The 11,262-nt window shown below is 42.3% G+C and overlaps 1 protein-coding gene across 1 annotated transcript; it reads right to left on the bottom strand.

Annotated features, from left to right (window-relative positions):
• Positions 1–2,141: 2,141 nt before the first annotated feature.
• On the bottom strand, positions 2,142–5,109 carry BCL2A1 (BCL2 related protein A1). Its single transcript, XM_056347692.1, has 2 exons — positions 4,521–5,109; positions 2,142–3,045 (listed from the first exon to the last, which is right to left on the bottom strand). Exons 1-2 carry the CDS (start codon positions 4,938–4,940, stop codon positions 2,941–2,943), a joined length of 525 nt encoding a protein of 174 aa, XP_056203667.1. The 5' UTR covers positions 4,941–5,109; the 3' UTR covers positions 2,142–2,940.
• Between the last annotated feature and the right edge of the window lie 6,153 nt (positions 5,110–11,262).

The raw sequence follows: 11,262 nt of genomic DNA, 5'->3' as shown, positions 1-11,262 counted from the left end.
CGGTCCCAGCCGCCCCCACGGCAAGGCCCAGCCGTGGCGGTATTTTTGTCCGGCGTGGATGACAAGGAATTTCCCCTTTCCTAATTTTGCTGTAGAAAGGGAAATTACATTTCGGCGGGATATTTCACCACCGTCTACTGAAGGGTTTCACATCCCTGCGGCCTCAGCCGTGGGCCTGGGCCGTGAGGGAGCTGCTGTGAGCGCAAGGCCTGTGGCAGGGCATAGCCACGTTCGAAGGGAGACACTGAGGCTCCTTTTCGACACATTTAATGATCCAACCCACCTTTTAAGTGCAGAAAGGGACGTTTCTGTAGAAGAGTTTCATAAATCTCTTCTACATGGCATTTGATGACATCTCAATTTAGCTACTGTGTGCACTGATGAAGCCGTCAGCTGTCCCCTCCGCAGCTCTTTGACCTCATATTTTGCTCTAGAAGCAGATGATGCTGTCCTGTGTATCACCTTACAGCTGTAAGGACCCCTTAAACAGCTGTGTCCTGCGACCTGGGATGCCACTCAGTGTCATGTACAGATAACTCCGTGACAAAGCATATCTATACTACTTTATGAGACTTAGCTAATAGTCCTGTTGTTTTCGGGTATTTTATTATGTTTAGAACTGGGGTGATACATCTCATCACTGCTTTTCTTGCTCATAGATGCAGAGCAAATGGAGGTTTTGTCCTGGGGAAGATAAACTGGAGCCCACTGGACATTTACTAATCAAGGCTTCTTTTGTTTAAACCCAGGCTTTACCATGAAAGCAAGTTCCAAAGTTATTGCGTCACCTAGAATTTCAAAAGGCTAGGTTAGCCTTTTATATTTAATTTAAAAATTGTTCTCCCCAGTGTAAAATAGGTTACTAGCTTAGTGTAAAAGGAAGTTAATGTGGTATTAATAGACTGGTGTTAGCCACTACAATATGTGCAGACAGTAGTGCACAAAAAGGAACCGAGAATTACCGTTCTTATAGTGAAGACTTTGCAAATAAATAAATATATGTCAAAATATGTTTTGCAATGTATTTCTGACACTTCCATAGATGTTCTGGAGGTGGGCATTTTCCTTTAGCTGCTCCTTGCCCTCAGGATGCTGCCATGTCTTCCTCAACAGCAACAAAGTTTATCTCAAGAGTCCTGCTATACATGCTAAATAATCTTTCTTGTTTTTATTGCGGGCGGGGGGGGGGGGGGGGGGGCTGTGCAGAGAGGGGGAGAAGGTGCACTGCAGGTTCTAGCAAATGTTAACATCTGTGTTCTGTAGTTAAACCCACCAAATCAGACCATAGAATCACAGAACAGACCTGATTGGAAGGGATCTCGAAAGATCATCTGGTGCAGCCTTTCATGGGAAAGGGAGCCTAGAAACTCTCCAGCATTCTGTTTAATCACATCTTGAAAACCTCCAGTGACAGGGGCTCTACTGCAGTCCCTGTGGAGGTTGTTCCAGTAAATGATTGTTCTTACTGTAAAAAATCTCTTATGTCAAAATGAAAGACTGAGAACCCATTACTAGAAGGATGAAAGATGGAGAACCCATTACCAGAAGGAGGCAGCTTCATTCTGCTGGTATCATAAAGCCTTGATTGTCTGGAGGATTTGTCTCGGAGAATAATGCTGTTGTGTGCCACAGGCAATGGCTGCCTCAGTTTGGTTCACCTCCCAGCACGTCTACAAAAGAAGAATGGTTAGACCCAGCCTTAGTTCCTTAATGTAGGAGAGTCACTACAGCTAAAGAAAACCCTTCCAGAATGAATTCTCAAAGAAGTACTGTTTAACCTTTGAAAGCAAATGGAATTTGAGTCAAAACAGTAGTTTCCCAGTCTATGAAATCCTGGAAGTCTGCTAGGTCCTACTCGTGAATTTGCTGTTTTGCAGTGTATCCCAAAACGCTAATTACTGTCATCAGATCTGATCCAGTTAATTTATTTTGTTAGAAGCTGTCTGTTTCTTATACAAACTACCAGGTAATACTTAAGATGTACAACGGGAAATTAGAGTCTTGACATCCATGGACTTCAGGTCAAGCCTGTATACTGCTTGGATTCTGCAGTAGCACTGTGATAGCTTTTCTAAAAGTTGTCTTACTCCGGTAGACCTTTTCCCATCTTCCAATTTTTCTGAAAGAAATGAGACCAATCATAACACTTCAAAATACATATTTTAATGTATTTTTCAAAAATATTAGTGTATTTACACAAATTTCTCATTTAAAAATATTTTGTGCTTGCCTATTTTAAAACATCTAGTTTAAAAGAAGTTCAGCCAAATGACTACATGACACATCTGAAAGAACATTCACTGTAGATATGAGCAATTAAAAAAATACAACAAAGAAACACGTACCATTGCATTAACAGTAAGTGAGTGCACATTATTAAGTTGCTAGCTTCCACAAATTGTTCTTCCCATAAAAACTGATTAGTCTGTGTCAGTAACTTGTGCCCACTTTTATGTTGGAATTTGCTTTTCCTTTTTCTTTGCAGAAATCCCCACCCCCATCACCCCTTGCTTATACAAAGATTGCAATAACATGCATTACAGTAGTATTTCATTTACAAAACAAATGACATTAAAACTTGTTTCTTAACCCATTGGATTGTATTTCAGTAAAACAACATCCTTTCATGGAGGTGCAACAGAGATTCCAAGAGCTGTCTGGGTGTGGAGAAAGATCTCTCTCCTGAAGCAGTCCGTCCTGGAAAGGTTGACTTGAATTGCTGCATGATGCTGTGTTGATTCCTCTTTGGAGGGACCTTACCTTCAGGTTTGGCAGTTTGGATAGCATGTTAAACATGGTATTTAGTAAAAATAAATACAAATAAATTAAAAACAAATTATGGAGGAAAAATACTTTCTCAGCAATATTGCTTGGAGGAAAGCTTAGCAATGAAGCTTGTGGCAGTATCTAGATACTACATGAATGGCAGGTCCATTTATTTTAGTAGTACTCTCTGAACAAGCTAAAAACAGCTATGAACATGGCTGTAATTTTGGAGAAAGATAGTAGTGATCTTCTTTCAAACTTCGTTAGGAAGCCATTTTCCTATGGAAAAGAACATACAGTTAGGAACGGCTTAAAAAATAGCATGTTTAGGAAAAATGCACCACTCTGCTAGTATCAGACAAACAGTGCTGCATCACTGTGCATAGAGGGACAGGTTTTCAGAGCTCTACCTCCAAGAGATGAATAGGGCTTTAAAAACAGTAGCTGAGCATAGCTGCACCTTGCTGAATGTTTTATCTCCACGTCAAGACTGTGCCCTCCCTGTGTAAACAGAAAATGAACTGTATCATCTGAGCCCCCATCTTCAAGGAAGATACAAGTACTATGTTTCTGATGCATAACATAGAAATACCTTCCTTCAAGCCTCCTTATTCTACTATGATGAGCCAGGTATTATGACAGGATGTTGCCAGGAGTTGATACTTCTCTTAAATAAAATTGACTCTTTGAAAGAGATGAAGAGAGAAGCCTTTACAGTAAATCTGATGCATCGAGGGTCCATGACTTCACCATCACGTTTTTTTACTGCTACTAGACAGAGAAGGATCAACACAAGCAAAAAAAAAAAGGAAGAGCAAGACACTAGGAAACAAATGAGGGAAAAAAAGTAATAGCAAATAGGAAATATAAGAGAAGTGGGATGAGAGGGGGAGTGGAAAAAGAAAGTAACATTTACATATAGGTAAAGGAAAAAAGTACCAGGGAAATAACTGACACCAATGTCATTGATTCTCAGCTTCCCCTAACTACAAAATAAAAACATACTTGTGTGATGAAACTCCGCAAAGCAAAAGAGACCTCCCCTCCCACTGGCAGAAGGGGATTTTGACAGCTTGGGAAAATAATCCACATATTGACAAATGCTTTTCTGAGCATTGACCATTGATAGATCGAAGCTCTAGGACTGTCTCAGTCCAAACAAAAGATTTAACCCCAATTGCATTTACTTGTAAATTTGTTCAGGTAAAACTGGTTTGGGGGATTAAATAAAGGCTTTGCTGAAATCCACAGCAAAATTACTGACTTCAGCTGTGAGGATCACAGCTGTGTATTCTTCCCTTACCTTGAACTTCAGTATTTTTGGACCAGCTCCTCTATGGAAGCAAAACTGCTGCACTAACCTTAGGGCGTCACTTAGTTTTAGATTTAATAATGGGAAATGTCATGGCATGCACAGTTTAACGTACTTTGAGCAGGAGGCTGGACCAGATGATTTCCTGAGGTCTTTCTTAACCTGAATTATTTTATGATCTTATCATTCCAAACTAACTCTAGGGTTTTGTCTGTTACAGGTACAGAAAGTGCCTTTTTAAAAAGAAAGTTGTTTTTTAGCATTGTTCTATTTAAAGCAGAAGCACAGCTTTCACTGTAAGTCTCAAGGAGACATTCCAGATGTCAAATATTAATCCACCAAATAAAACCCCAAATAAAATGTTTTTGACAGTGTCTGTAACAATAGTTTCCTTTAAACAAAATCTCCTAATCTAGACTTTGGTGGAAAATGAGAAACTTACCCAGCCACCGTTCGCATCTATCCATTCAGCTTTGTTGTTTATTATGTACTCTGTGATGAAATAAGAAATCTGCTCCTTCTCCTCTCCAGTGAGCTGAACTCCATGCTCTTGAAGCTTCTTAGTGAGAAGACCTCCAAACGTAAATATGGTCATAATTCGTCCCCAGTTAGTATTTCCATCAGCAAATTTTTCTTCCATGACACCATTGAAAATTCTCTTGGCAACAGCTACAGAGGTAATATCAATCTTGTCTAAGAATGGTTTGAGAGCCTCCTCGGTTTGATCTTGCAGCGAAGATGCAATATTTCGCAAGACATGAGCAACCCTGGTTTGGGCTGGTCCAAGATGTGATTCTTGAAGCACATACTGCAGATAATCTTGAGCTAAGTAATAAACGTAATAGAACTCCGCAGTTCCCATTTAGAACAAAATGCGGAGAGCAGTCAGTGCACTGCTCTTAATCGGGGTCAGTAATGAGCAGCCACAGGACATGCACGCAGCTTTGTATCATCTGCTTTTGATGGAATTTTTTTGCTTTTACCACAGAAGTTCCTGTAAAAACCTAGTAACTTAATGATTGTGTGGGCTGTGGAATATGTCACAGCGGAAATGAAAGAAAAAGTGTCTGCTCAAGGGGAGGAAACATGACTTCTTGAGTGATTTATTATTTCTCTGAATAGTATGGTTCCACAAGTAAAATCTACCAGCTTTCACCACATTCTTTACCAGTATAAATTGGCATTTCCTAGGGACTTTTGCTATGTAACAGTAGCAAAGGTTTGGTATTTGGCTTGCAAAATGCTGCAGATGGTGTATGCTAGCAAAGGTTAGGCGTTTGGCTTAAAAAAAGTGCCCAAAAAGTGTATGCTATAGGAGCGTGCAGCCCCCCGCCCCCCGCCAGTCTCTTCATTGCCAGGGACTAATCTGTGTTGCAGGTTAATGGGTTATTTCTGGTACACAACTCTTTGAAGAAACTGGTAGACATTTCCAATGGGATGGAAGAATGGATAAACTTTCTTCAGCACGCAGGGAGCTTTGCACAACTGCAAAAAGTGGGAACACAGTGGTACAAATACGGATGGAAAAGGGGGAAACCCAGCTTTGTAGCATTATCCCTATTCCAGACTTTCCCACACTCTCTCGGTGAGTGCTCCTCAAGGCCCTTCTTTGAAGATTTGAATGGGTAGCTTCAAAGATTTCTTTCCCCCACAGGGACTTCTATGGTAAAAAGACATTATTAGTATAAAAGACAATGCTAATGCAGTCAGCATGTCAGAACATGGGATGGAAATACAGGGCCAAGCTAGTGATGTGTGATACCATCTGACTCTTTCATGACAGGTAACGAAGTATCATGATACCTACCACAACTGCTCTTAGATTCAAATTTTCAGTCAAGCATTTTTTTTTTTTGCAGAAGGGGCAGGTGTGTCCAGCCCAGTCTTCCCTTATAAAGCTCTTCTCCTGAGGCAACCTAATCTTGCTAAAGGGTCAGGATGTGTCAGAGCAGCAAGTTATGTGATGTTTGGAGATCCCTTTCTTTCGCCATCCTGCTTTCTTCATCCCTGTGCTTCTTAGCCACCTCTGATTCAGACCTTTTCCTTCTCTGAAAGCAAAAGCCATCCCCAGCGCCACACACCAACAGCTCTTTGCTCCAGGGATGGCAGCGAGCCTGTTTCCAGTCCTGGGTGCTGCCTGATGCTCAGATCTATGGAAGACGAGCAAAGCTTCATGCACAGGGCTTGAGTCTGAAATGTCAGGATAGCACTGACACCTAATTGTACTGGAGCAAAACATATGTAGAGTGTGATACAGCTCGGGTGTCAGCATATTGCTAATCCTAGCTACACACCCCCCCCCCTCCCCGCCCCCCCCCCCCCCCCCCCCCCCCCCCCCATGTGTATGCTGCTGCTCTGACATCACAGTTTTGCAGAAACCCTTTGAGTAGCTCGGGGTAGTTTCCATTTCCTTCTCAGTTTTTTTCCTCTGTATGTGGTAAGTACTGGTCCGTGCACAGCAGAGTTTGAAACCTCAAGCTATCACCAGCGCAGCACAGACTTCAGTCATTTCAGTGATTCAGGGAACTATTTCCCTCACTTTCTCTTGGAAGCAAAGAAAGAGGTGGCTTGGTGCTGTGTTCACCTTCGGGAGAGAATGGGTTTAGGAGGGCAGTGCTGAGCTGGGAAAAGCTCTCATGTTAGAGGTTACCTCCAGGGAGGGATGCGGTGCTAGAACTGGAAATGGGCTGAGGGTGGGACGCTAGCTCTCCCCTCCTCCACACACATAAACATTCTCACCAAAGCTCATTTTGAAAGTTCAGAGGTGTCCTCTATCCAATACCTGCAGCTGCTGCTCTGGCAGAGCTGTTAGGCTGGCTTTGCCTTTGTTATGTTCAGTGATTTCAGCAAACTGCCAACATTTTATGAGGAATGCAAACAAACAAACAAACAAAAAGCATGTGACAGTCCTTAACTCTTCCCAACTCAGCTAAATCTGGGCAGAAATTTCTGGGGCAGAGGGAAGGCATTGCTCTATCGAGACCACTTCCCTCCTGTCAGATGCTTGCTACAAACAGGGCTAAGAGAGGTACTCGAGGAAAATCACAAGAATCCTTTTACCATATAGCACAGTCTGCGAAGTTACAGATCACTCCTGACTCCCTTAATCACTGATAAATGACGAGCTTGTTGTGGTCTTTGTGAATGTAAGTAATAGTTGAATGTGAGAGCAGTGAACAATACCTAAGGAGACAAGTTTTGTTTTCTTCACCATCTACAGTGGCAGAGCACAGGCAGAAGCAGGTATTTCTTCATTAGTGGAGCGTTTAGGTTTCTGAGGAGAGTGATGAAATAAGGCTGTGAATATGTCACCGTTATTGAAAGCAATCAATGTTAATGCCATGGCAATTTTGGTGCAAATGCTGCCACTTACAGTCTCTTGATCTCTTAGAGGGCTGCAAGGTGAAGCACAGTGCTCGGCTCCCAGAAGAGCGTGGCAGCTCTGAGTAGACATCTCAGCAAGGCGTGACACGGGTGACCACAGCTCAGGATATAGCTCTTGGAGCTGCCCCAGCTCTATCTACTTCAATGTTAGACACATTTGCTTTTCAATGGCATGCGTCGGGGGGTGCGGTTCCAAGTGTTGGATGTCTAGTAGCAACGACAGTTTGTTGGTCTATAGAGACACGTAAAGGGTCAGCCCAGAGTGCACAGCCCGGTCTTCCCAAGCTTGAATGGTCAACTCTGAGCGCTGTAAGAAATCAGCTTTGGGATCTCTTGCCTGTGTCGTGCCACTCTAACACTCTGATTCTCATTCCCTACATTAGGCAGCACCTTCCTTTCTCCTACCAGACTTTATTCACATTTTGTTGTTGTAAATGAATACTTACAACTTAATGAATCTCTGCTTTTCTTCCTACTTGCTCTATCTCCTCAGTGCTGCATAGACTGCATTCTCATACACTGCACTGCTTCTTCCTTATTTTCCTCTTTGCTGTATATACTTTGTCTTTGATAAATTGTAAGTGTTAATAAAAGGCTTGAAACAGAAACAGGCTACCTGGCAATAGCAAGGGGCTTCAAATACTTTAATTTAAATCTTTACTCTGTGGATTTGACTCCACATCCTACCCTAACATGAAAAGGCTTATTTTCCAGAGCAGATGGGAACTGAGTTGACAGATCCTCATAAAATTGACTTGTGAGAGACGATGTTATCTCACCGTGTTTGAGACAAAACTAAGCCAAAATGACAAAAGCTTTGTTGAGCTATTCATGCTGCATCTGCCTTGCCAGAGCTGTTCCAGTTCCAGGTGAATGTGGGAACGGTGAGCTTTGTCTGGAGGAACAGTCTGAGGCCTTGAGAAAATTATTGCATGTTTTTTTTTCTGGTTTTCTTCCTGTTTTGATGTCCAAACCAGGGTTATTTTTGCATGGTATTGGTCTTCATTGCAAAAGAATGGCTCGGTACACTTGTAACTTTCCATCTGTCCTGCACAGCCCTGATATAAGACTTCAGGAGGTTTTGGTGACTTTTATTTACCCTCTGCTTTCCTATAAATTGGAATATGCAAGCTGGCTTTCCGGAGCCGAGGCGGTGGGCTGGCCGCGCGGCAGAGGCTCGGTTTGCCCAGTGGAGTGCTGCCACCTAGTCGCAGCCGGCCGCGCTGCAGCACGGAGGGCGCGCTAAAATACAACAGGGTTTAGGACCCAGCCCCGGCAATGAGCTAAATCAATCATGATATTGTGTTTCCCGAAGAATTCCACCAGCACCAAGTCTCCTGTCCAAAGCCTGGAAAGGCCATCTCCATAAGAAGTTTTGGGAGCAGTTCGTTCTGAAACGCTTCAGCCCAGCTCCTGATGTTTCTAGGATGGAGACAAAACAGCAGGATCCTGGGTCTGAAAATCTGCGGCGATTGAAAGAGAGGCTTAGAGCCATATTCTCTATATTCAGACGTATATTCTGGGTATCTCAGAGACACATAAGACAATCTCCAGGAAGGACAGGAAGGTGTCGCTCTTTTTGCATCTTCTGTGCCAGCTGAGGTATTCTGGGCCGGTTGGAGAGCTAAAGTGATCCCCAGCATAAACTAAAGCGAGTAGCTACTCCAGCTTACTGTTGAGCAGTGCTGCAGTCCAGAATGACCAGGGGCTGAGCAATATGGCATAAGCTCTCTCCTGCTCCCAAAATACCACACAGCAAAGGCTGGGAGGATGGATCATATGAAGATGCACACCGTGGCTGTCCATGGCCCAAGCATGAGAAGAATTCTCTGAAAGGCCATTCTGCTCACCTTGTGACTGCTTTATAGCACTCCAGTGACATAAGGGGACTATAGGAAGGGCCAGGTTACTGTGTTACTCAGGGTTCAGCTGCTGCCCTGTCATTTCCTCTGGTAACTCATCTCAACGTGGCTTCTTATGGATCCCAGCTCCTCTCATCATCATGAGCCAAGAGGGCAGCCAAACACACTGCTCCACTATGCATGTGCCATGTGTCATCATATACATGTGTGTAGACACATGTTCTACATTCTCATAAGCCTTTCCAAGTGTTTATCTAGGATTAGGAGAATTTGAACAAGTAGTCATAGTTGTCAGCAGCGAGCCATAGACACGTGTGGCTCCCTAAGCTTCCCTGACAATGCAGCATGAACAAGTAGTCTTGGTAGAAGCTTTGCAAGATTTTGCAGATGCCAGCAGAAACGCTGTCTGCTGGAGCCAGCTTCGTTGCTGAAAATACTTGCTCGAGAAGGTTAAAAAAAAAAAAGTCTTTGTGAGTGTTCATGAAATAAGAAGTCAGGAGCTCCTGCCTCAATATGATAACCTAAACTGTGTGTCCCTCATACCCACTGGTCAAGGGTGGTCTTGACTGTGGGCTCATTCTGCTGTGGCAGGTGCAACGTGGACATGTGCAAAGCCCATCTGTATACTGATGTACAGCTTTGGTTCAGATCTGTGTCTTCAGAAGACATAATGCCATCAGGAGAGACAGGCATTCAACATCAGCTGCACCATTTCTTTAAAGCTACTTTAAGTGGTGGTGATACTCAAAATCTGCAAAACAGCATTTCATATTTAGCATACAGAGTCCCACTGGGTGAGAGTTTCAAAATATGAACAGGATTTAGGTGAAGATTTCCCACTGAGCATGAATAGGATATAGGTGCCTAGTTCCTTTAGGTACCTTCAAAAAAAAATTGCAGCTATTCAATAGGGCAGTTTAAAGTCAGGCATGCTTTTATATTCTTCACTATTTGATTTTCCAAGGGAAGCTTATGTATCTCATGTTTTTAAAATAAATTGCTTCAAGATGCAAGCTCACTTCACCAGGTGTGATTTACCTGGATGCCTTAGAGGTTTGCAGTCCTCAGCACCAGCCCTCCCAGCAGCATGCTTCCTTCTGTGCTTCTCCCTCATTTAATCCGGCCCTGCATCTGCTACTGTTACTACTGGAAACCCTTGCGCTGGGTCAAGTGGTAGTGATTCATAGATTAAATAACTTTCTCATAGAATATAATGTATTCTTTTAATAAATCATTTTACACCCCCCCCCTTTTACAATATCCCCTCTGTTGATGACCCTATAAAAGAGGGTTGTAGCAACACTAGTATTTCTAATATAAATCACTCTTCATAACTCATATGAAGGTTCATAACTCATCTTTATTTTGTTTTATATGCAGGGTTCCAGTCTGGGGGCACATTTGTTTTTATTCCCCTTTCAAATTGCTTTGAATTATTTTAAGTTATAAAAATGAACAAAAATGCATATGTATAGTGTAGAGATGGTTTCCTCTGTTATAATCAATCCAGATCTTTGAATAGAAAATATGTTTAAGGAAATTAATTTGTAATGTGATCTCAGTAATTTTCATATGCTGGAAATAAATATTTATATTAAAACACATTTCTGAACCCTAATTCAGTAAAATTACAATTTTATTACCTTCTCAAATGTGTATTTGCATGAAATACACAGTGCTAGTGTCTACTATTTATAGCTTTTTTTTAAAAAAAAAAAATAAAAAGCCCTTTATCTAATATATGAGGAAGACACAGACTACATTGCTGTTTGGTAGGACTTTTCTGAAGTCAAAAAGCAGTTGGTATGAAACTCGTTCATTCTGCCTATAGCCTAAGAAACTGAACTGCATGTGGTGGAATAAAATCTCCTGCATAAGCCAACTGTAAGGAAGGACTTGGGAGCCTAATATCCCAAACCACCCTTCTGGAGGGTTTTA

Source organism: Falco biarmicus, chromosome 7, assembly GCF_023638135.1.
Source record: "Falco biarmicus isolate bFalBia1 chromosome 7, bFalBia1.pri, whole genome shotgun sequence".
Taxonomy (NCBI): domain Eukaryota; kingdom Metazoa; phylum Chordata; class Aves; order Falconiformes; family Falconidae; genus Falco; species Falco biarmicus.
This window is presented reverse-complemented; position numbering and strand designations above follow the sequence as displayed.

What these genes read in the sequence shown, in the direction of transcription:
- BCL2A1 (XM_056347692.1), bottom strand. Translation starts at nt 4,940, where the DNA reads ATGGGAACTGCGGAGTTCTATTACGTTTATTACTTAGCTCAAGATTAT. An exon ending in TAGATGCGAACGGTGGCTGG is followed by an intron (nt 3,046 to 4,520) that starts GTAAGTTTCTCA and finishes TCTTTTCCATAG; the next exon opens with GAAAATGGCTTCCTAACGAA.